General features: G+C 36.0%; 1 protein-coding gene across 1 annotated transcript; it reads right to left on the bottom strand.

The window, feature by feature from the left end:
* Positions 1–539: 539 nt before the first annotated feature.
* LOC128546152 (uncharacterized) lies at positions 540–19,592 on the bottom strand. The gene is made up of 6 exons (XM_053534881.1): positions 19,589–19,592; positions 14,983–15,091; positions 13,376–13,451; positions 4,633–4,726; positions 1,095–1,389; positions 540–657 (listed from the first exon to the last, which is right to left on the bottom strand). The coding sequence occupies exons 1-6, from the start codon at positions 19,590–19,592 to the stop codon at positions 540–542; spliced, it is 696 nt and encodes a 231-aa protein (XP_053390856.1).
* Positions 19,593–22,656: the final 3,064 nt, after the last annotated feature.

Raw genomic sequence — 22,656 nt, 5'->3', positions numbered from 1 at the left:
TGAAAAATACCGCCTCTATCGCATACACAAGGTTTTTCTTTGATTTGACCTAGTGACCTAGTTTTTGACCCGAGATGACCCATTTTCGAACTCGGCCTAGATTTCATAAAAGTTATCATTCTGACCAATATTCATGAAGATTAAATGAAAAATACAGCCTCTATCGCATACACAAGGTTTTTCTTTGATTTGACCTAGTGACCTAGTTTTTGACCCGAGATGACCCATTTTCGAACTCGGCCTAGATTTCATCAAGGTTATCATTCTGACCAATATTCATGAAGATTAATTGAAAAATACAGCCTCTATCGCATACACAAGCTAAATGTTGACAGACGACAGACGACAGACGACAGACGACTGACGACAGACGCCGGACATCGAGCGATCAGAAAAACTCACCTGAGCATTGCTCAGGTGAGCTAATAAGCAGATGACGTCAAGTCACGTGATGTTTAATCTTCGAAGTGCGAAGCGTGCAGTGAAGTGTGAAGTGTGAAGTTTGAAGTGTGAAGTTTGAAGTGTGAAGTGTGAAGTCACTACCGGTCTTTCGTAACAAACAGACTAGAAAATGCTTCAAATGCATGGAGGATCTCCTTTTGCAACGAACCCACTTTATCCAGTCCATTAACAAGTTGGTTAATTTCAGCATGGAATCTGAAATGTAATCTACCAAACAGTCATAATATTACAGTACAGGGTCTCGGCAATCAATGTTGAACATAGATTTTGTCTCAAAAGAATTGACAGTACAGGGTTTCAGCAAGCAATGTTGAACATGTTAGATATGTCTTGAAGAACTGGCCACAAAATGTCATGTTGACGTTGCTTTACTCGTATAATAAAGGAATACAATTCCTTTTTACATACAATGTCACTTGAAAGTTAGTTCAGACTTGTACATAAATAAGCTCGACTTATTTGTGCCTGGCAGCCATGAAATGCCTGTATATGATAATAACAATTTCAGCCACTATCATGGGGTTGTCATGCTAAAATCACTGTGATTTTGGATGAACATAATTGGTCTTCTCACAACTTTTTGACAAATCCTCTGAGCTATACTATATAGGCACTAAACTTTAAAGTCTGACAAATTACAAACCTCCTTCATGCGAGAAATTTCCTCAGTCTGGGAAAGCGTAAGAATGTCTACATGGGGTTTTATGCCCTGATCAGTCATGAAGGAGTACAGGATGGTGTTGATCATCGGTAGGCCTGGTCCACCATTAAGGACATTGTATGCTGTCAATTTACCATACATTTCAGATGTCATGCGCTCAAGCTTTTCACCATCATGGACAAAGATCATGTTTCCCTCAGGGCCACACAAGGAAGCCTCAGCAACAGCTTTGCTCAGCAACCTAAAGCAATACAAGTACAAAGAAACTCATTTATCTCACTGTCCTTTGTATAATTATTTCCATGATGACACCATATGGAAATGCATGAAGCACTTTGCACATGACAAAATATTCTAATCTATAAGGAAGTTAGTGTCCAAACAAAGTCCATTGTACCAATTTTAGACCTTAAATCTCTAAGCGTGACCTTGATCTTTTAGCCACTGATCCGTGTCTTGAGTGCAACATGTCTAATCCTGGTGAACAACTGTGTTAGGTTATTTTGAAATCTTTCTATGCACAAAGGAGTTACAGTCTGGACCACATCGGACGTACACACGGACATTCTTATTAACTGGTACTAATGTGGCTACTCTTTTGTTCTCCCTATTGTTCGTTTTAGCCACCTAAATCCAAAAAGCCACATAAACCCAAACATGTTGAATGACATCAAAGATAATTTACTGTTACCTATTTTTCTCATAGCCACCTAAGTACAGATTTTTTCGAGGCACAGACAGATGGAAGCACATACATGTACAAGGAACTGCTGTTGTGACAACTATTTAGAGCTCATCACAAGCGGGTTCATCAACAAACAAAGGTGCTTAGGGAGAAATGTGCGAAACAGAATTCTAAGACTTTTATGTACTGTCATTTCTTTTTTCAAAAGAGAGCAAATAAAATTAATGCATGTGAGAAATGGGATTTCAATCAATACTGGAAGTTACAAGTTTTGACACTGATTAAATGCAAAGGACCTAAGGATCTTGCATGAGGTCAAAGTCAAGGTCACAAACCAAATCATTGTAAAGGACAGCCTACACTGAGTGTATGTCTGAAGTTTCAAGATATTCTGTCTATGTTTTAAAGTGTTACTGTAATATGAAAATAACAAACAATGCAAAGGGAGATAATTTGCTAAAAAGCCAGGAAAAGTTATGGTTACTATGGCTACCTCATATCGGAACATTTTTGATGAAACTGATGAAGTTTGAAGGAGCAGAAGGTGCAGCAACATGCAATAAAGTGTTGCACATGTATTACGTAACACAATGTTTTTTACCATGTCAATACTTGTTCTTCTATGAAAATTCATGTCTTCACTACAGGTTTATTGAATTTTTGTATTATACGAGGCTATAAATGTATTGACATTTAATGTTAACAAAATTATGTAATGTTATGTTATCTATTACTTAACATAACTGCTATACAAAATGTTGAATCTATATTCCAATCCCAGGTGCACAGGTTCAGACCTTGTTTAGTGTGCACACAATGTTAGAAAGGAATCCTTTGAAAACTGTAAGGGGAGTTGCAGCGACACAAAGTAAGGTATACATAGTTAATGGACAGATAACACATAAACAATATACGTCTATCAATGGCCGTATAAAAGCCATGAAAAGCAAATAATCACATTGAAAGAGTTCAATTTTAAAATAATATCAAGCATACTTATTTAAGTATATACATTGTAAAACTGCATTGAGAGTTACCTGAGCTATGTCTGACATTCAAATCAGGGTTGTAGTAATGCTAATGTTAATGCTAATGCATTAGTAATGCATTATTTTTTTCAAATAATGCCAAGTAATGGTTAATGCCACAATTTTAGCATTGAAAATAATGCTAATTTAATGCCAAAGTAAGTAATGATAATGCTAATGCTTAGCATTACTTAGGCATTATTTTCTGTATCACTGGAGAAAAAAAACATAATACATACGTATGCCATTATTAACACTGGTTGTAGCAGTTCTCTAATAGATTATTGTTTATTTTTATTAAACTGTCTAATGGTATAATTGCCTTTTGTTCAATGTACACCTGAAAGATTTTGAACAATACATTTAAAACCTGGAAAACTCCAAAGTGCAAATTTATAATAGCCAATAGACCTATGACATAATTAAGATTTGTTACTCAAAATATCAAACAGAATCTATTATCTTTTGACACCTTTTTATCAATTAACAGTATGCCATGATAGTGATAGTGACCTTAAGGCAGCTAGCTTTTACATGTCAAATTAGGCTGTTAGGGAGCCATTTAACAGGTACTTCACTTTCTCTAACAATTTAAATGCTCGTGCACACTGTACTTCAACATAAGTTTTTGTTTTTGTTTATTTGTTGTTTGTTTTTATAATTTTAATTTATTAAAAGTAATGGTAAAAGAAACAAATCAGATATAATACAAGGAAGTCATACATTTAACTATACACGTAGATGACCTAGGTAAACTATTTTAAAAATGAAAAAACAAACAGTGTATGTGATAATAACATGCAATGATTCACAAAAAGTAATGGTAATGCTAATGCTAATGCATCCTATGTAATGCTAATTTAATGCATTATTTTGATAAAAATGAGTAATGCTAATGCTAATTTAATGCCAATTTTCCCCAAATAATGCTAATTTAATGCATTACTTTTGCAAGTAATTATTAACAACCCTGATTCAAATACGGTAAATATGAATGTTTCAAAGGAATGTATTGAGTAAAATGAATAAACTCAAAAAAGTTTCTGTTATCAATTTGTTATTATTTGAAGCAAGAAAGCTCTGAAGGGTTAAGAAGCTGCTGTGCAGTCACCAAATACAGTGATTTGAACAAATAAATTGAAATGTACCAGAGATATTCTCACTTTGGACCTCCTTGGTCATCTCCATCTTCACCAGAGAATACTATTCGAAGCAGCTGTGACCAGTTGAAAGTCAATTTACCAACAACTCTTAACGTCGTTTGTAACAGCCTCTCCCACTGAACAACTATTGTTTGTGGCTCTGAGGGTTGTAGTTGTCAACCCATTTCTTCAACAGTGAGCTGTCTTACTCTTCTTTATTGCTGTAAATGAATGACATCATTCAGAAAATAATGTCACAACTGATTTCAAATAACAAGAGATCCAACAGGCAGAGGCACAACACTAGTTCCCATGACCTAAATATGAACGCACCAGAGCAATTAGTACAATCTTTGGAGGCGACCACCAAAGGATCAGACTGATATGGTTTAAAGAAATTGTTCATGCGTTGACACGCACACAACAGACACATGGCAATCAACATATTGCTCATCTTTAGCACAATGTGATCAGATGAGCTAAGAATACAGCAACTTAAGGATAAGACAGTCACGCTTTCTGACCTGAGCAGAGTTGTTATTCCCTTATCAGCTGGTAAAAAGTTGTGTATTACAATAAAATGTGACTAATTACTTTTAACTTCATTTAGTTTGCATCAAATTGTTTCTTACCTATTACAAATACTTAACAAACTTTCTTCAATGGCCAACTGGATGTCATCTTGTCCGAAATACTCTTCCGCTGACATAGCATCATTTGTCTGGTTGGAAGACTGATCTTCTAGGTTCTATAGAGTGGTTGTTAATACTTCCCGACATATCAGCTGTTTCACTGTATATTACTGTGGCTGAAGGAGACACTCTACGCTGGAAGGTAAATATATTTCATTTTGATTGTACTCAAGTGAGATGTCAATTAAAATAAATCATGACTATTGGCAAGCCGCATCAGACCCCCAATATCAGAACCAAGCAGTTTGACTTCTACTGAATTATTTGTCAAGGTAGACCCAGGTTTAAAGATGTAAGATGCAGCTGTGTATTCAGGTGATAGTTCAATCAACAATCAGAAATTTAAAATTTATTTAACTGATTTGATTCTTACTGTAGTGCTGTATTAAGAGTAACATCCCCTGATACCCAACAAGACTAGACAGAACAACACTGACACTCTTGTACCTCAATAATAAGCTAATGTAAACAGTACATGGTATACAGTTTCAGTGTTTTGCTTGTATAAAAAATAATTGCAGTATTTCCGCGGAAATTAAGTATGCAAAATTATAAAATTTAGACAAATCTACGAAACTTACACCACATTATACGGTAGTCAAGCTAAAAAAGATTGGAACCAAAGTCAATAGAATGGCACCCTTCAATGATTGTTTCTTTTAAAGTTTCATGAAATTCTGCCCATCTACTTAAGAGATATTTACTTGTAGATTACAAAAAAAACAAGAGGGCCAAAATGGCCCTATATCGCTCACCTGTTATCATTGCACTTAAGGACAAGAAGGTCAAAAAATCATAATCAAGATCAACCAAAAGAATTATGAGAAAATATAGTTGAAATTTTCTTAAAGTTACGTCAAATAAAATTATTTTCCAATCAGGCCAGTAGCTTCATGCCCGAAGGATTATATTAGAGGAGGATAGGAGCAAAGGACATGAACAACAAAGGAAAGAATTTAACCAAAAAGAAAAAAAATTCTAACAAGGTACAGATATGTCAAAATACACCTATAAATTGGAGGTATCATCCATGTTGTACCACAGAAAAGTGGTCTCGGTTTTTCCCTACGGCCAATAATAAAAAAGTTACTAAATAAGATATTTATAGTAACATAAAAGGGAAGTAATTGAAAAAAATTATTGTAATCAACAAAAGAAGGATCTGCCAAATAAAAACAAGAGCACTGCAATCGATGCAAATGCAGAGCAATATACACACAAAACAATCTCATATGACCTTTGACCCCTAAGTGTGACCTTGACCTTAAAGTGAGCCATCTGAAATATGCGCACTGCACGTCCTTTTGATGAGGTGAACATTTGTGTCAGGTTTCTTTGAAATCCTTCAAGGGATTCAAGAGTTACAGAGTGGAAGGGAAATTGCTAACCAACAGACATATAGACAGACAGACGGACACCGAGGCAATAACATAATATGTCCCTTCAGGCATATAAAAATAAATCGAGATCTTATGGTGATAAAAGTTGTGTGCAAGTCTGGTTAAAATCAAATCATAAATGAAGCTGCTATTTTGCAGAAAAGGTCAAAATAGCTAATTTTGGCCCTTTCAGGGGCCATAACTCTGGAACCCATTATGGGATCTGGCCGGTTCAAAAAAAAAGGAACCAAGATCTTATGGTGACACAAGTTTTATGCAAGTTTGATTAAATTCAAACTGACGCTCATCTGGTTTTTCTGTATAATAGAAATATTGCATTCTTGCAAAAAGCAGGATAGAGTTATGTTTCTTGATGTACAGCGTCCGCTTATGATGGTGAAAAACTGTTGCAAATTTTAAAGCAATAGCTTTGATAGTTTATGAGAAAAGTTGACTTAAACATAATACTCAACCAAGAAAATGATTTTCTAAGTCCAAAAGGGGCAATAATTATTGCAAAAAGCAGGATGGAGTTATGTTGCTTGCTGTACAGGGTCAGCTCATGATGGTGAACAAGTGTTGCAAGTTTCAAAGCAATAGCTTTGATAGTTTAAGAGAAAAAGTTGACCTAAACATAAAACTTAACCAAGAAATCTGATATTTTCTAAGTCCAAAAGGGGCCATAAATCTTGCAAAAAGCAGGATGGATGGAGTTATGTTTCTTCCTGTACAGGGTCAGCTCACGATGATGAACAAGTGTTGCAAGTTTCAAAGCAATAGCTTTGATAGTTTAAGAGAAAAAAATGACCTAAACATAAAACTTAACCAAGAAATCTGATATTTTCTAAGTCCAAAAGGGGCCATAAATCTTGCAAAAAGCAGGATGGAGTTATGTTTCTTGCTGTACAGGGTCAGCTTATGATGGTGAACACGTGTTGCAAGTTTTAAAGCAAATGCTTTGATAGTTTAGGAGAAAAGTTGACCTAAACATAAAACTTAACCAAGAAAACTGACTTTCTAAGTCCAAAAGGGGCAATAATTCTTGCAAAAAGAAGGATGGAGTTATGTTCCTTGATGTACAGGGTCAGCTTATGATGGTGAACAAGTGATGCAAGTTTCAAAGCAATAGCTTTGATAGTTTAGGAGAAAAGTTGACCTAAACATAAAACTTAACCAAGAAATCTGATATTTTCTAAGTACAAAAGGGGCCATAAATCTTGCAAAAAGCAGGATGGAGTTATGTTTCTTGCTATACAGTGTCAGCTTATGATGGTAAATAAGTGTTCCTAGTTTCAAAGCAATAGCTTTGATAGTTTAGGAGAAAAGCTGACCTAAACATAAAACTTAACCAGGCAATGCCGAAGCAGACGCCGATGCCGACACCGCTCAAGTGATGACAAACACTCATCATTTTTTTTCAAAAATCAGATGAGCTAAAAATGAAGCTGCTATTGTGCAGACAAGGTCAAAATAGCTAATTTTGGCCCTATCAGGGGCCATAACTCTGGAGCCCATAATGGAATCTGGCCATTTCAAGAAAGGAACCAAGATCTTGTGGTGATACAAGTTGTGTGCAAGTTTGGTTATACAAGTTGTGTGCAAGTTTGGTTAAAAGCAAATCATAAATGAAGTGGCTATTGAGCAGACTAGGTCAAAAAAGCTAATTTTGGCTCTTTCAGGGGCCATTACTCTGGAACCCGTTATGGGATCTGGTCAGTTCAAGAAAGGAATTGAGATTTATGGTGACACAAGTTTTGTGCAAGTTTGATTAAAATCAAATCATAAATGAAGCTGCTATTGTGCAGACAAGGTCAAAAAAGCTAATTTTGTCCTTTCAGGGGCCATAACTCTGGAACCCAATATGGGATCTGGCCTGTTCAAGAAAGGAACCAAGATCTTATGGTGATACAAGTTGTGTGCAAGTTTGGTTAAAATAAAATCATAAATGAAACCACTATTGTGCAGACAAGAAATTGTTGATGCACAAAAATAGCAAATTCTGGCCCTTTAAGGGGCAATAACTCTAGAACCCATGATGGGATCTGGCCAGTTTTCGAAAGGAACTGAGATATCATGCCAATACAAATTTTGTACAAATTTGATCAAAACTGCTTGCAAAATGTGGTCTCTATCTTGTTCACAAGAAATTGTGGACGGACGGACAGACGAAGGGTGATCACAAAAGCTAAAACAAGAGGGCCAAGATGGCCCTAGGTCGCTCACCTAAGAAACACTCCATAACAGTGTAAAACATGTTTGACCTAGTGATTTCATGGAAACAAATATTCTGACCAATTTTCATTAAGATTGGACCAAAAAATTGGTCTCTTGCGATAAAACAAGCATTTTCTTAGATATGACCTAGTTTTTGACCCTAGATTACCCATGTTCAAACTCGACCTAGATTTTATCAAGGCAATCATTCTGACCAAAATTCATGAAGATCAACTGAAAAATACAGCCTCTATCACATACAGATTTTTTTTTCTTTGATTGACCAAGTGACCTAGTTTTTGAGCTCAGATGACCCATATTCAAATTCAACCTAGATTTCATTAAGGCAATCAACCTGACCAAATTTCATAAAAATCAATTGAAAAAAACAGTCTCTATCGCATACACAAGATTTTTCTTTAATTTGACCTAGTGACCTAATTTTTGACCTCAGATAACCCATATTCAAAATCGACCTAGATTTCATCAAGGCAATCACTCTGACCAAATTTCATGAAGATCAATTGAAAAATACATCCTCTATTGCATATACAATGTTTTTCTTCGATTTGACCTAGTGACCTAGTTTTTGACCCCAGATGACCCATTTTCGAACTGGGCCTAGATTTTATCAAGGTTATCATTCTGGCTAAATTTCATGAAGATCAGTTGAAAAATACCGCCTCTATTGCATACACAAGGTTTTTCTTTGATTTGACCTAGTGACCTAGTTTTTGACCCGAGATGACCCATTTTCGAACTTGGTCTAAATTTCATCAAGGTAATCATTCTGACCAAAATTCATGAAGATCAATTGAAAAATACAGCCTCTATCGCATACACAAGGTTTTTACGTGATATGACCTAGTGACCTAGTTTTTGACCCCAGATGACCCATTTTCGAACTCCGCCTAGATTTCTTCAAGGTAATCATTCTGACCAAAATTCATGAAGATCAATTGAAAAATACCGCCTCTATCGCATACACAAGGTTTTTCTTTGATTTGACCTAGTGACCTAGTTTTTGACCCGAGATGACCCATTTTCGAACTCTGCCTAGATTTCATCAAGGCAATCATTCTGACCAAAATTCATGAAGATCAATTGAAAAATACAGCCTCTATTGCATACACAAGGTTTTTCTTTGATTTGACCTAGTGACCTAGTTTTTGACCCGAGATGACCCATTTAAGAACTCGGCCTAGATTTCATCAAGGCAATCATTCTGACCAAAATTCATGAAGATCAATTGAAAAATACAGCCTCTATCGCATACACAAGGTTTTTCTTTGATTTGACCTAGTGACCTAGTTTTTGACCCGAGATGACCCATTTTCGAACTCGGCCTAGATTTCATCAAGGCTATCATTCTGACCAATATTCATGAAGAAGAATTGAAAAATACAGCCTCTATCGCATACACAAGGTTTTCCTTTGATTTGACCTAGTGACCTAGTTTTTGACCCGAGATGACCCATTTTCGAACTCGGCCTAGATTTCATCAAGGTTATCATTCTGACCAATATTCATGAAGATTAATTGAAAAATACAGCCTCTATTGCATACACAAGCTAAATGTTGACAGACGACGGACGACAGACGACAGACGACGGACGACAGACGCCGGACATCGAGTGATCAGAAAAACTCACCTGAGCATTGCTCAGGTGAGCTAAAAAACAAGAGATCACAGAGTGATCTTGGCGCCCACCAATGTGCCATTTTTGAGTGTTCCAAATTTCAAGACTTACTGACTAGCTCAAGGTCAAATTCATTTCCGTACACAACACTGTGCATGTGGTCCAAATTCAAAAGCTGTAGCTTGAGAAATGTGAAATTAGGTCACTAGATCAATTTCAAGGACAAAGTTCTTTGTACACAAAACTATGCATGTGCATCAAGTTTGAAGGCTGTAGTTTGAGAAATTTGAAAGTAGGTCACTAGGTCAATCTTAAGGTCACAGTTTATTTTGGTACAAAAAACTATGCAAGTGGTCCAAATTTGAAGGCTGTAGCTTGAGAAATGTGAAAGTAGGTCACTAGGTCAATGTCAAAGTTTGTTTCGGTACACAATCCTATGCATGTGGTTTAAATTTGAAGCCTGTAGCTACAGAAATGTGAAAGTAGGTCACTAGGTCAATCTTAAGGTCAAAGTTCATTTCGGTACACAAAACTAAGCAAGTGGTCCAAATTTGAAGGCTGTAGCTCGAGAAATGTGAAAGTAGGTCACTAGGTCAAAATCAAGGTCAAATTTTATTTCGAACACAGAACTATGCATGTGGTCAAAATCTGAAGCCTGTACCTTCAAAATGTGAAAGTAGGTCACTAGGTCAATGTAAAGGTCAAAGTTTGTTTTGGTACACAAAACTATGCAAGTGGTCCAAATTTGAAGGCTGTAGCTCGAGAAATGTGAAAGTAGGTCACTAGGTCAAAATCAATGTCAAATTTTTTTCGGAACACAGAACTATGCATGTGGTCCAAATTTGAAGCCTGTACCTTCAAACATGTGAAAGTAGGTCACTAGGTCAATGTAAAGGTCAAAGTTTGTTTCGGTACACAAAACTAAGCATGTGGTCCAAATTTGAAGGCTGTAGCTTGAGAAATGTGAAAGTAGGTCACTAGGTCAATGTCAAATTTCATTTCGGTACACAATCCTATGCATGTGGTTTAAATTTGAAGCCTGTAGCTACAGAAATGTGAAAGTAGGTCACTAGGTCAATCTTAAGGTCAAAGTTCATTTCGGTACACAAAACTAAGCAAGTGGTCCAAATTTGAAGGCTGTAGCTCGAGAAATGTGAAAGTAGGTCACTAGGTCAAAATCAAGGTCAAATTTTATTTCGGAACACAGAACTATGCATGTGGTCAAAATCTGAAGCCTGTACCTTCAAAAATGTGAAAGTAGGTCACTAGGTCAATGTAAAGGTCAAAGTTTGTTTTGGTACACAAAACTATGCAAGTGGTCCAAATTTGAAGGCTGTAGCTCGAGAAATGTGAAAGTAGGTCACTAGGTCAAAATCAATGTCAAATTTTTTTCGGAACACAGAACTATGCATGTGGTCCAAATTTGAAGCCTGTACCTTCAAACATGTGAAAGTAGGTCACTAGGTCAATGTAAAGGTCAAAGTTTGTTTCGGTACACAAAACTAAGCATGTGGTCCAAATTTGAAGGCTGTAGCTTGAGAAATGTGAAAGTAGGTCACTAGGTCAAAATCATGGTCAAATTTCATTTCGGAACACAAAACTATGCACGTGGTCCAAATTTGAAGCCTGTACCTTCAAAAATGTGAAAGTAGGTCACTAGGTCAATGTCAAGGTCAAAGTTTTTTCAGTGCTCAAAACTATGCACGTGGTCCAAATTTGAAGGCTGTAGCTACAGAAATGTGAAAGTAGGTCACTATGTCAATAACAAGGTCAACTCATGTCAAGGTTCATCTTGCCACTCAAAACCATACATGTGGTCCAAATTTGAATATTGTAGGTTACTGACAAGAAGATTTTAAAAGCTTTTCCCTATATAAGTCTATATGAACCATGTGACCCCCAGGGCGGGGCCATATTTGACCCTATGGGGATAATTTGAAAAATCTTAGTAGAAGGCCACTAGATGATGTCACATACAAAATATCAAAGCCCTAGGCCCTATGGTTTTGAACAAGAGGTTTTTCAAAGTTTTTCCCTATATAAGTCTATATAAACCAAATGACCCCCGGGGCGGGGCCATATTAGACCCCGGGAAATAATTTGAATCATCTTGGTAGAGGACCACTAGATGATGCTTCATACCAAATATCAAAGCCCTAGGCTCTGTGGTTTTGGACAAGAAGATTTTCAAAGTTTTTCCCCTATATAAATCTATGTAAAATTATAGAAAAAACAAAGGGCCATAACTAACTAAAAAATTGTTGAACCAGTCAGATTTCAGTAGGACACAACTAGAGTATCAATACATCATTCTGACAAAGTTTGGTCAAAATGCCCCTGGTAGTTTCTGAGGAGATGCGATAACGAGAAATTGTTAACGGAAGGACGGACAGACGGACGGAAGGACGTCGGACCACGGACGCAGAGTGATTTGAATAGCCCACCATCTGATGATGGTGGGCTAAAAATGGAGATAATTTTGTTAAAACTACAAAACAGAATATGGGACCTTTACATATTTAATGTCTTTTCAAAAGTGAGCAAAATTTTGCGGCACATGTGAAATGGGCCTTCAATTATTTCTGAATTTGATTAAATGCAAATGACCTTGAATGTTGTCAAGGCCATGACAAGGGAAAAGGGTTTCATCCTACAGCTGTCATAACTTTGGGGTGACTTGTATGATCATATTCAAACTTGCTGGCCCTCTTCACACCAATGATGATATATTTGTAGCAAGAATAATTGAAATCTTTTGGACAGTTACTTAGACTGGCACCTGACGAACAGAAAGATGGACCACCAATGGACTTCTTGGGAAAGAATACTTATGTGGACACTCTCTTGTTCCCCATTTTTTTCTGTTAGCCACGTGAGAGAAACGGAATGAATAGCATCTTTTGTTCTCTATTGTTCCTTCTAGCCACATGAATACCTAACTGTTAGCTTAGACAGATGGGGGAAGGACGGACAACGGAATACTATACCCTTTTCCCCTTCTAGCAGGGGAAATAAGCCCTGCCCACTATAGCTATGCATATAACAAATATAGGGGCATTCAGCTATGATTCACGACAAGAACAAACTGTCTATTTTTGCTCCTGAGACAATTTGCGGCAGATCTGAACGATCATTGCTGTAAATTTTCAAAAAAATTTGGGCCCTGCTGTTTGAGTGGACTATTTTGACATTTTTTTGGAAAAAAAAATTGATAGTCACACATGTGAAAACCCGACAGATGAAATGCGATCACAACTGCTCACAATGATCCGCTGTGCTCAGGTGAGCCACCATATAAATCATATTATAGCGATAAGCAGACAAGCACAAATTATCATATATTTTTCAAACCATTGAACCATATTTTTCAAAAATAAGGACACTGCCAACTGCCCCAAAACCCTTTTTCAAATGAACTATAGGTCACGCAGGCTTGATCTTAGTTGTACGATTATATCTGTTTATAGCTTACCAAACTAAACTGTCTTCTCTGAGGACTGAACTCTATAAACTCTATGTCTGCTGTATCAGCTGCACCACAAAGCCTCCTAATAAAATAAACATTGGTTGAAATTTTAAAATAAAATCTATTTCCAGATATTAATCTTTGTCCTACTTCCACTGGCATGCTTGTAGAAAGCTTTTGATAACGATTTCGGTGAAACTTCAAAATATATCCCATACTTTTATATGTAATACACCTTATTCTTCAATTGCTATGCTCGAGCACTTAGCATCTACCCGTATCCCTCGAATTCTTAGCAGGATCCTAAAAGCCCCCTTAAGCATCCGTTATGGTTATAAAAAAAGTTACTACTGGAAACAAACCTTACCATGTACATCTGCCTATTTGTCACCACAGTAAGTGTTCCTAATTTCAATGTCATCTGGCATTCTCAGTTAAATACTGAAATGACTTTTTTATTTTAAGTGACTATTCTCATACAAATTTGTTTGTAAATACACATGTCAACTAGTTGAATGCTTATCAAAGTATTAATTTTATTGCTTATATATATATATGCCAAGTGATCAAGTTTATCTAATCAAAAAGGGTATACATGACTGAGTTAATTTTCTTTTATTATATACCTATAAAATTTTGTAAAAAATGGGCTAATATTTCACAATTAAATATGAACAGACAGACAAAAATCCATATTGTACCTTTTAAATTCTGTATTGTACCTTCCGATTGTATGCTGCCGGACTATTTTCATAAATATGCATGACCCGACACATTTTTTCTATAAAAGTGCACATAAAAAACTTCACTAAGTTCCATTTAATATCAAATAAACATTGAAGATTTCGTTAAAGAACAAAACAAGAATCAAAATGGTAAAGGTATATAATAAAAGGATCATTATAACAGTAGCTAGATCGGGGACTTTGTATTCGGCTCGAGGGGATTTTGCAAGGCCCGGATCACACTCGGCACTTGTTTAAACATATTTTATTCGTCTATATACAGCTACATGAAACATATTGAACACAACAAAAATACAAGGTTTTAAGCTGAAAGCAAGGGTTAATGCTTACTGAAGCTTTTTCCAAAGCATACTAAATATCGTACAAGATATTGTTTGCGCGCCTCGTAAAGATCTGATCGGCAAAATCTACTCTGCTGAATACTGCATCCCAGATCAATCTACTTTTATAACAACCCTATTATACGTAAAATTCCCCTCGAAAATTACCCCTTGTCCTCTGTGGATTAATCCATCAACCGTCCAATTACACAGCATTGTAAGGGTGAACATCTTGTGCTAACCAGGAAGAGTTATCAAACATTGCATTGGTGGGGCCAAAAAGGCTAAGATGACACAGAAAGTTACTGTTTAGTTTAATGCTACACAAGCAGGGAAAAAGGGAAGATAAACAACCAACCCAGAGCAAGAATTTGCAGAAAAGAAAAAGCGCTTTAATGTTAATATTCCACCTGAAGTTATCAAACAAAGTTCTATGACCCTAAAAACAGACATTACTTGAAGCAACTGTACAAAATCTACAACTGGACCATTTTAAACCAATTTTGGGACAACTGTGATACAGTTAAACAAGAGTTAACACTATTACCTGTCGGCGTTGGGTGGCTCTGATCTGTGTGACTCGCACTGTATACCAGACGAGGGGGGAAACCAGTCCGCAAGTCTGGCAATGACACACAGTGGCGGGTCAAGCTCATCTGACGAAAAATGAAATTAGAATAATCACTGAAGTATATTCATATGCCAAATGATGCTTTATCAGTAACTGTATGGCCAAAAAGTCCAAGAGTAGGTAAATCTGCAATTAAAATATGAAAAAATTTTCACAAACATCTACAATTCAGCTACACTTCCAGAGAATCATGTGTACAAAGGAACCAGTGTTCACATGCCATCAACAGGCCAAAAAGCAAACAGACCAATGGACAAACCAGACAAGAAAATTTGTTTATTCCCATGATTAGACACAAAAAAGCTGTCGCAGTTTTTCTTTATATGTGTTGTTCATCACCTTGAAGAATATTTTTATTTTGTTTTTATTAACAGTTAGAATTCATTATGTTGATATCGCTTATGTCGAAATTCCTGATATTTCGAAATATCACACATTTTTCATTATTTACAAGCTTGAATATTATCACTTGTACAAAATTGTAGTAAAGAAATTATGATAAAATGACAGCAACATGGCACTCCTTTCCCGTTGGCATCTACATCTTTCCAGTGGCATTTATGTCAAATATTTACTAGATTCAACATTTTTCTAGATTTAAATCGGAAGACTTTGATATAAACAGCCTGTAAATATGGCCCCCTAAAGTTCCATTTCAACCACTATGTTCCAACCATGCACTCATTGGATGCAAAAAGATTGCGTCAAGAACAGCAATCGGCCCCGGGGTCACGATCTGAACCTCTGGTGCCACCTTTTCCCATTGTACTGGACGGCTTGTTGGTCGCGTTGCACCTCTTCTCCTACCTGACAACACAAGAGATAAGACTTTTATTTAAATTACACTGTTTGGCAGAAAGTACCTTATGAATAGAACTATCACTATGGTTCATTAAAAATACCCCAACAATACCTCTTCATCAGAGACAAGCTGGATCATTTGAAAAAGAAGAATATTTTGTAAGCATTCTGAGGATAAAATATGTTTTGGCGAAAATTTGGGTGTGGTGTCTTTTGTTAGCATGTGTGCATGGGATGCGACTTGATAATGTCATGACTCAGTACAGCTGCCAATCACTTTGTAATGTGTGGTATAACAAGGGGATATAAGTGCCTTCTTTACACCTTTGAAACTAAAAAGAATACCACATCAGTATGACATCAACTATGGAACTGCACTATTCAGTTGGAAAGCTTGGCAAGAGTGTTTTGGTTTCAAATTTGCTAAACCTTTAAGCAATGGTAAGGTTGAAATGTTGAATGTTAAAACTATTCATCAAAATAATGTTTCATGGCATCCGCGGTGTAACAGCCCAGTTTTTTCCCCCATTAAAGTTTTTTCCCCAGGAAAACCAGACTGGCCCAGTTTTTTCCTAACATAGTCGACTTCTTTTCCCTTTGGGAAAAAACCCAGCCTGCCAGTACTGTAAAAGCAGAAATTTTCGCGAGGGTTAAATTTCGCTATATTCACAAAGCCCCAAAATACTAGTATCGCCAAAAAGTTTCCTCACGTAAATATTCACCATAAATATAATTCAAATTAAAGAATGATACCATTTTCACAATGTCGCGAATATTTAAAACCCCGCAAACATACTCAAAATTTTAAATTCTCGAAATTTTGACCCAGCGAAAATATGTGCTTTACAGTAAATCATTAGTAACTCATCACACCATAATTTTCACTAACCTTTCAGTCTTTTTTTTGGTATATAAAATACCCCCAAGTATCTTTAATTTTGACTCATACAGAGTTCGTTGATTGTCTTTCTATATTGACCCCACATGCCTTGGAAAGTTTTCAGTTCTGTTTCAACTCTTGTAGAATACCTCGTTGGAAAACGCCGGATGGAAATTATGCAATCTAAAACCCTGGTGAAGGTCTGCCTTTAAAGAAAGTGTTTTCTCAACCGTGAGAGGCAGACACAACCTCCACATCGTTGCTCACTTGCTTATAACCATGGATGGTTGCTGTAAACCATCCATCCTTAAGCTCCAATCTTCTTATGGTCCTTTCCGCATAAGCATTTCCAGCCTTGAAACCACGGCTGTGGAGAGTAGATCGCTCTTTTTTTTTTATTTCCCACGTAATTCATTCAATGCATTTGAGCACTGATTACTTTCAGTGTTTGACTGATCACCTTCAGTTTGAGACCTGCAGAAAGCAATTGCCGACACTATCACCATATGCAGGTAAGTATGATTTCAACGATTGTCCATCCATTTAACAGCATGACCAGCGTCAAACAGCAGTCCCAACTACAAAAGCATAATGAAAAAATTAGAAATTTAACTTTTATGTGCATCTATAAATATATGTAGTCTGTATATACATGTACATTGAACAATGGAACAATCAAACACTTACGAAATGTAAATTTACTTTCTTTTCTGCATCAAATAAGAGGTATCACGATGGGGAAATACCCTCGCTAAAGCTTTGACACAACACAAAGTGCTTGTTTTGAATACAATACAGAAGTAAATGAGAGCTGTAACTCTTGAAAACTGGGCCTGTCCAAATCATATATGTACTTGTTTTGAAAAAACTGTGCTACATCTGGTCATAGTTTATATGTTTCAAACATAAAATGTGCAACTGAATTCCTTATAAACTGTAGAAGAAGCTGCGCTGACAAACTTGCACACAGTAATCATGGTTATTTTCAATATCCAAGTGTTATAACTCCTGTTGAAATCACTCTAAAAACCCACTTTAAAAGTATCGATACATCACCTTATAGTTATCATTTTCAAAAATGTCATCCAATTTAAATTGTAAACTGTAGTTGTACAAAAACATGCATCATGCAAGGTTCTTAAAGAACAAAGGGCTATAAATCTTCCTATAACATTCGACCAAACAAAACAACAACAACACTTTATGATAAACATGACTTGAAAGTTTCATCAAAATCCTTTGCAACTGAGGAGATTGCCTTTAATGTGATATGGGACGGATGGGACATGACAGGGTGTTATGTGACGTGACAAAACAACCTTCAAATTTCCCGGGATAGCCCCCACTTTACTTTGTGATGCAGGGTATAATTACACCACGAGCCGTCTGTAAAACAGACTGCACCACTATCTGAATGCGTGCCAGTGTAAACAACCCTGACATGGCAAAACATTTTATAATGCTTTAAGTTTTTCCAATGGCTGCAGTTTTGTAAACATGTATCCAAAATTGTTGAATAACAGCCTGTAGAGATTGAAAAACTTGTGTGTAGTTTTAATGCAATACATACAAGATGTTCACTGATACAAATGCACATAAACTTAACCTGCCACAATTTTTTCACTGAAAAATTTCATTGGACTGCCATTCTTGTAACCAGTCTTAATTTACCAAACCCTGACTTGGATTGTAGTAAAAAAATGGTTAGAAACACACATGTGTAGTGTGAATATGTATGCAGTGGTAGCAGAAAAATGCACTTAATGCCATTGCACATACACTTTAAAGTAGGTGTGATGGGATGCTAAATGGTGATACAGGGATGTTGAAAAAATTATGCTCAAAAATTAATATAACTGTAATGTAACTGAGCAGCTAGTTTAGAAGAAATCATGTTTGCAGAATGATAACATCTGGTACTATTTCTGACACCAGTTGATAAGTTATAAAGTTTTAGATATTCTGTCCGCCATGCATTTTGGACTTTGGCGACCATACAAAATTTTCACAATGTGTGTCAGGCCTACATGAAGTGAAATATATGGAATACCATACATAAATATCACGCTTGCAGATCTAAATTTAATGCAGATGTGCAAATTATCTCTACAAAGTATATCACTGTAAATGCAGTGCAGATTGAGTGAAATGCTCATTAGCATTGTCATCCTTACTTGAACCTGTCATGAATTTGAATTCTTCAATGGGCAACTTGTTTTTGTTTTTTCTCAAAAATTTGGAATATGTCTCCATAAATCTCTCTGTGATCCTTAATACGACATACTATAGAAATAAACTAATGAGCATCAAAATTACACAATTGATGTTTGTGTCTGATGTAACTAGCATATCGTGTCCCTCCAAACAACAGCTTGAGGAAAAAACAAAAATATCCACACAAGATCCTTTCACTTGTCTTATATTATTACCCCAAATAGTACAAAAGTGCTTGTTTGTCTGTTGTTTCAGTTAACTGCTAAACACTGAAACAATAACGCTCAAGGGCCATGATAAAATAAAAAAATATAGTTTCATGTGGAGAGTTAAATATAGATCATCATTACTGAAAATTATGAAGAAACAGTCACATAATTTGTGTTCCTGATAATCCAGATTTTTTTATGCAGTAAGCAGTAGAAATTATATACCATGTTAAAAAGTTATACCTTATCAGCGACAAATCTTGTAGTACAGCCGCCAATTCCTCTCCTTCAAAAGAAATTCTTTAAGTTTGTCAGACATACTGCTGCAATATAAAAAAATATTTACATTTCATTTACATTATCCTTCCAGGGCTAAGATGGTCGCTGCATCTGAAAGCCACAGCATATTTTCACAAACCCATGTCCTTTCTGGAAGTACTGGAATACTTAACGCCATATACTTGTCTACCCTGATCTTGAAATTACCTTATGTCAGTTTCTGTGACAATCTCAGAGAGAGACAGTAACCCATGTGATAAACACTGTGAGAAAAAGTTTCTTTCTGACATTTTTTTGGGAAAGATTATTTCTCTAAATTCATGGATATCCATAGAAACACAACATTAGACTACCAACCCGTACATTTTACATTCACCAGGTCGTGATCATTATCTTAAGAATCTGGGCCCCATAGATTATCATATAATGATTTTCAGCTGAAAATGGTTGAAATAATGATTTGCAAGACATGCAGACTTCCATTCTTCACTGTTGACTTAACAAAAGGAATATGTCAGGGTTTTGGATATGTCAGTCACCCTAAAGCTCGAGTTCAATCCTGGCTTGGCCTTTCATTCTTCATGCTTTTTTCTCTCTGATACATTGCGGCTAATGTATGAAATGACTTTTTTGCCTATATTTATCGGGTATATAAAGTTGCAAGTTCATCTCTATATTTTAGTACATTTATGATTTGATAAATTTGTCATATAATCTCATCTGAACTATATAGAGAAAAGATACTTAGCACAATCAGATACATAGGTTACATGTTCCTGGCATATTAACACCCTTCAACAGAACTGTCGATAAGGCTAATTTTACATAAAAAGCAAAGCAACAATGAGGTGCCAGGCTGCGTGGTCTGGTCCTTGTGCACCTAGCTTACAATAAGGGGGTCACTAGTTCGATCCACAACCCAGCCACAACATTCTGTGACATATCATTCCGAAAGTTTTTTTCCATGGTAATTTGTCTGCCACCGTTGATTAAAGCTGGTTAGCCTTCAGTCTGTTCGACCAAATGTGGGCACTGGTTTATCCAGGAAAGATTGACAGCCGCCTTTATTTTGTCGTTATCATGCTGAATGGGCACAGACACACAGACAGACAGACAAACAAACAACAGATGTGTAATGATGAAAAGGGTTGCAACAAAATACATTTAAACTGACTTAAGTAAATGAAAATCAAAGACAATCAGAATTCAGTAGATCTAACTCCTGAGCTTGCAAAATGATTTTTAAGTCTAATAAAGTGAAACAAATAATAATAAAAATATATCAAACAACTTACGTTGCGATTCGAAGTCATCCATAATGTCTTAACTATTGCACCATAGAGCCTTTTGGCGCTCAATGGGAACAAAGTTGATATAGCCTATAACTTGTGAAACACAAGTTTCGTGATAAACACAACAAGACTTAGTCCAAATAATTGTACTCGAGAGTTGAATATCGTTAATATTTTTTTGACTTGTCGATATCCGCCTCCGAGTACAAACCAGAAAAGGAAAAGAATGTGATAGCACTGTCCCCTTCTTTACATAAATAATACCCAATGGAATCCGTTGGGCGGGAATTATGTTATAATAAAGCGATGGATAAAAAAAGGAAATACATACACAGAAAGCCTGTAATTCTTCCTTTCAAATGATGTATATATTATCTAGATTCCTTAAAAAACTTTCAAACTATCGCAGTTAAAATAATTCAGAGGTTTAAATCGCGTGTACTACATATAGGAAAATGGCCAGTACAGATAAACACATTACTACATGAAGCGTTTTCATTGGTCACGCCTCCGACCACCATTACATGAAGACGATTGAAACGTTAGAGGTTTAAATTTTGGCAGTGGCTAGAGAACCGGAATCGGTTCCCTAGACTGCGAACTTATTCGTCCGGAACCGGTTCTCTAAGCAAAATACCGTGCATTGGCTAGGGAACCGGAATTTTATTTCTATGCATAATACTGCCGAAATCCACTTTGTTTCTTGGTAAATGTCATGCATATTATTATCTTAATTAATTTTACCATGCCCTTGCATTTATCTGCGTTTACTGTCTCCCAGAGTGTACTCGCCGCATATATACCGTGTCTGCCGTACTCAAATGATATAAACTAGTACGAATGAATGCGTGAAAACTACTTTGCAGGTTTTAAATGTTATTTGCTTTAAACTTGTACTATGTTTAAATTATTTAAATTTAAAATAATATTGGTTTATATTTGCGTCATTACATGTTTATAGATGAACAAACTAATCAAGTTAATTGCCCTTAAAACTTCAAACATATTCTTTGATCACTTTAAATACTGGTTTGTGACACCTCGGCATTTCGCGTTCAAGGATATGTAATCAATACTGAAATTACTTATTTTGTTTTAATCGTTTCTTTTACTGTCTTATACCTTTTAAGTTTAAATTTCAAGTTTATTTCGGCTCCAGTGTCGGCGATTTCGCATTCATTCGTAAGTAGTTGTAGTTGTAGTTAGGTTTATTTTATCATTCCAATATGGCGGACAATAATAATGCTGCGAGTACACTTCTGGATACACAGTAAACACAAATAAATAAAAGGGCAAAGCTTGCTGAAATGGTAAAATGAATTAACTTATTAACATAAGAACATGCATATGATACTTACCAAAAGAAACAAAGTGGATTTCGGCAGTATTATGCATAGAAATAAAATTCCGGTTCCCTACCCTATGCACAGTATTTTGCTTAGAGACCCGGTTCCGGACAAATAAGTTCGCAGTCTAGGGAACCGATTCCAGTTCTCTAGCCACTGCCTTAAATTTTTTACAACAGAAATTCTTGATAAATATGTCTTGTCCTTTATGTTTTATATTTATACTATTTATTATTTAAAACAACAGGTAAGCTGTTAGGGCTAAAAAAAGCGTGACTACTGGTACTGATGATAAACTCGAACAGATGATAAAGTCGACCACCTTCAAATTATTCAATTGCAATTGGCTTTTTATATAGTTGAACATGCTGTCTAATAGCAACCACTTACAACACCAACTGGTGTAAACAAAAACAAAATTGGTAAATATTCTGTATAAATAAATGACTTACATTTGTCTGTTTAAAAAATATTTATCCAAAAATACTGGGGAAGAGGATGTTTTTTTGCACATGCTCACTGTCAACACATGAAGGCCTGACCAGGCTGGTAACATTGCCCGATCGGGC

The sequence above is a fragment of the Mercenaria mercenaria genome, unplaced genomic scaffold, assembly GCF_021730395.1.
Source record: "Mercenaria mercenaria strain notata unplaced genomic scaffold, MADL_Memer_1 contig_4226, whole genome shotgun sequence".
In the NCBI taxonomy this organism is placed as follows: Eukaryota; Metazoa; Mollusca; class Bivalvia; order Venerida; family Veneridae; genus Mercenaria; species Mercenaria mercenaria.
The sequence above is the reverse complement of the archived record's forward strand: the minus strand, read 5'-3'. Positions and strand labels throughout refer to the sequence as shown.